Source organism: Mchenga conophoros, linkage group LG16 (genome assembly GCF_057382185.1).
Source record: "Mchenga conophoros isolate Kocher_MC1m ecotype Shallow Benthic linkage group LG16, M_conophoros_male_GT1.1, whole genome shotgun sequence".
Taxonomy (NCBI): domain Eukaryota; kingdom Metazoa; phylum Chordata; class Actinopteri; order Cichliformes; family Cichlidae; genus Mchenga; species Mchenga conophoros.
This window is the reverse complement of record NC_140541.1, coordinates 40,670,445-40,674,367: the sequence shown is the minus strand read 5'-3', so window position 1 is coordinate 40,674,367 and position 3,923 is coordinate 40,670,445. Positions and strand designations below refer to the sequence as shown.

At 43.1% G+C, this 3,923-nt stretch overlaps 1 protein-coding gene across 1 annotated transcript in view; it reads right to left on the bottom strand.

Moving 5' to 3' along the window:
• Nucleotides 1-2,098: 2,098 nt before the first annotated feature.
• LOC146557371 (protein NLRC3-like) overlaps nt 2,099-3,923 on the bottom strand; it is a 26,334-nt gene continuing 24,509 nt past the window's right edge. The window contains exon 9 of the mRNA XM_085249988.1: nt 2,099-3,781. Within this exon, the coding sequence (XP_085106114.1) occupies nt 3,249-3,781 (533 nt within the window). The 3' untranslated portion in view covers nt 2,099-3,248. The remainder of the gene's footprint in view (nt 3,782-3,923) is intronic.

The following is a 3,923-nucleotide window of genomic DNA, read 5'->3' as shown; positions in this document are numbered from 1 at the left end:
GATACCACTTCTGCACGCCCGCAGTTGCAAGCAAACATGATTAACCTCTCACCTATAACTGAATGTATCTACTATGTGTGTGTGTCACGACCTCACTTGGCACTCTGTGTCACCTCTCACCTACTAACGCTCGCAGTCAAACAGAGGCCACTCTCACATGTGTCAGCAGTTTACTAAAACTATATATGTAGTATATTGAATAAATGTTTTAATCAAGAACCTCTACTAGAAGCTTAATAAAAGAATATAAAAGTATAAAAGATAATAATGAACAACCTGGTTATTCAAATAGTATCATCCAAACAGCTCCTCAGAATAAGCTGCACTTACACTCTGCTTTTAGTTTCACTTTTGCAAAAGCACGCTCTGCAAACCTGCAGTTTCCTGTCAAGACTTTGCACAGAGTGGACTCAGAATCAACAGAATCAGCCCATACACACTTAAGATTATAACAAGCATTCAAAAGCATTTAAGATCATAGATTCAACTCAACAGTTTAAAGTGGTTATAACTGCACCTGTAGTAAAGGCTAATTGGTTACCAAAATGTTTAAACATCTGAATGCAATATCAATGCTGTAGATTATATTATTAATGCAATGGTAATGATGATGATTATTAACAGTAGCAACAAAATAATTTCCCTGATCTCCACATTATATAGGTTATAGTATGTTATATATAAACGTAGCTGAAGCAGTTTCATTTGTAGCTTCACGCTGCACTTCACATGTTTGTCCACCAGATGGCAGCACAGAGGCCTGTGTTGGAAAGCTTTGAGTAATGAAGCGTTTTCAATCCAAGCTTCAGAAAGCTTCATGTGGTCATCAAGGAAGCAACCAGGAAATATCTGCTGTGTGTAAAAACAGCAACACAAGAATCCAGGATGAAGACAAGAAAGTCAAAGCTCACAAAACAGGTGGAGCTAATTTTGTGACGTGTTTCTGTAAAAACACCACAGAAGTGAATCATCAAGGTTTCCATGTGAGCTGATGATGCTGCTGCAGAGTTTCTGTGAACCTCCTGTGACCCCGCCTCCTCATACAGAGACATCTGATTGCTCTTCAAACTGCATCACGTGGACACATGTGATTGTGTGTTGTAGTATTGATCCCAATGCTGGTATCAGTCCTGGATCAATAACACTGGATGGATGCGTTCAGCATGGAGCCCTGAGCTGTGTTACAGACAAACATGGAAACTGACAGGTCTGTGTCATTCACAGTCTGTAACACTTCTAAACAACAGAGGCTGACCCAAGTGCCTCAGAGCCAGGCACGCTCACATCACAGCTCTCTAAATAAGCCAGTTTCAAAATAAGAGCTGAAAGCTGTGTTTGCTTGTGTTAGCTTATTATTGTGGAGACTAACATTCAGTGATCATGTGTTCAGACTCATAATGATTACTCTCAGAAATCCTGATCTTTGTATTTACTGTGTGTTGGATCAATAACTGAGATTCATGGTATCACACAGCTGTGCTGCTGCTGATGTCAGCACATCTGGAACAATACGAGGTATCTGCTACCAGACTGAGCAGGACGTGAGACCTGTGGACTGTTTAAAGCTGTCCCTCCACAGCTCACTCAGACCTGATCCACACCTCAGTGATATTCTCTGACTTCCTCAGTAGAGACAGAAACCATTCAGATCTGGGACCATCAGCTGACTGATGATGTCACACAGACTGTGTTTTTCAGGAACAGTGATTCTGATGTGAGCCTGCTAGCTGACAGCAGACCTGATGAAAGCACATGTTCACATCTGTGAGGACAGACTGGACTCTTTGACTGCACCTTGGTTCTCCTCAGAGGTCTGTACAGGAGCATGTCCACCCCCACTGAAGATCTCAGTCACTGTGAAACATAGAAAGCTGCTTGTGTGGCCTCTGCCTCACATGTAGATACAGCTACAGGTTTCTCTGTCAGTCAGACTGAAACAGTGTCCTGATGCTGCATCATTCAGCTCTGTGCCCCAGTCAGCATCACTGGGAGCTACCAGTGTTTCTGCCCTTTTCCTGTAACACTACACTCAGCACAGGCTCAGCTGGTATCCAGTGTTGGACTTTGGCTTCAGCTGCTGTGATAGATCCTCTAACATAGATCAGCTCTGCTACATGTTGTTAGATAAGTGCAGCTGCTGTCATGTCCTGATGTTTCTCTGGCTCAGCAGCTTCTCCATCAGAGGTTCACATGGAGCTGATCCAGTATCTCCAGTAACTGTGTTCTGTGCCTCACTGGTTCATCCTTCTGTCTGTGTGACGTCAGTCAGATGTTGAAGTTAAACTCTGTAATCTTCACTGTGTCACAGAGTTCAGTGAGTCCCGTTATTCACAGTATCAATCAGATCATCAGAGAACAGCTGATCAGCAATCAGTGGTGCCAACAGCGCCTCCTGTGGTGAGAGGATGCAATAATGCAATGTAGCATTTTTCCACTCAACACTTGCAGTCATGGAAACTGTCTGTTGGATCTGTGTGACGTTGCTTTCTTGGTTAGAGTTCCTCACAAATGTCCAGATGATTCTTCTAATGAGGCGTCGACCATGTTTGCAGCTCTTTGGAAGAAAACGTCGCCCTTTGCCATCCTTACTTTTCTTTGACTTCTTCAAATGCAGCTGAACTCCAGCTGGTATTTTCTTGGACTTTGCAGCTGTTTCTGGTCATCAGTTCATTCCTGCAAACCTCTGAAGCTGAACAACAATGATGCTGCATTGCTGGCTGATCCCAAAAGGTTGATTCTGTTCATCTGGACGTTTTCAGAAACGTTTGCTCACTGATCAGGTGACTTCTTCAGTCTCAGCTGACTGCAGCTTTACAAGCTTACAAACAGCACATTTGCACAATGACTGAAAGCAGCAGCACCTGATATATATGATACTAATATAATACATATACATATATAATCCATACTAATGATGAAGGAACTGAGCTCACAGTCCATTGTTCATTCAGTGAACTACTCAGTTTATTTTGGGCCTCAGAAATGCTCACTCTGTTTGTACATCACTGTCAGCAATAGACTCATTCTGCTGTGTGGACAGGAACACATGTGACATCACTTCCTGTTTGTTTGTGACTGAAGAGGAAGAAGTTTACAAGGAATCATTTAGAAGAGTTTCAAACATCAACTGATTGAATCCATGAATCTGAAAAGGTGTTTGTGAGTGAAAGAGACAGACATGTACAGACTGAACTATCTGTTCAACAGTCAGAGTGTTTCTGTAACAGGAGACACTCTTTACACTCCACTCAGCACAGGGACACTGAGGCACCAGACCAGACCATAAACCCAGGATAAAGAGTTTGAGTGAATGTGGTGTTGAAGGTGTGGAGGTGGATCAGAGTGTCAGAGGAGACTCTGTAGAAGGACAGAGTGCCAGCAGGACAGTCCACATACACTGCTGCTCTGTTAGAGACAGAGGAGGAGGAGGAGGAGGAGGAGATGGATGTTTGTATCTTGTTGTGCCTGACAAAACGAGGACCATCATCAGAGCAGCTCAGACTCCAGGACTGATCATTGTATCCAAACCCACAGTCAAATCTGTCTCCTTTCCTTCTGATGCTTCTGTAACTCACTGATATATAAACGTCTCCTCTCCACTCGACCTCCCAGTAACAGCGACCAGTCAGACCATTTCTACACAGCAGCTGATAAACATCAAATCTGTCTGGATGATCAGGATATGACTGAACCTCCTCCACATGTGTCACCTTCCTGTTGTTGTCAGACAGTTGGAGCTTTGTGTTCACTGTGTTTGTGTCGATTGTGAGTTGACAGGAATCTGATGGAGAGAACAAACACAATCCAGCTGCAGTTATTGATCCATCATCTGTTCATTGATTGACACTTTGATGATGACTCCTGACATGATGAAGATGGTTGAATGTGTGCTGCTTTGTTTTCATGAATCCCATTAAAAACAC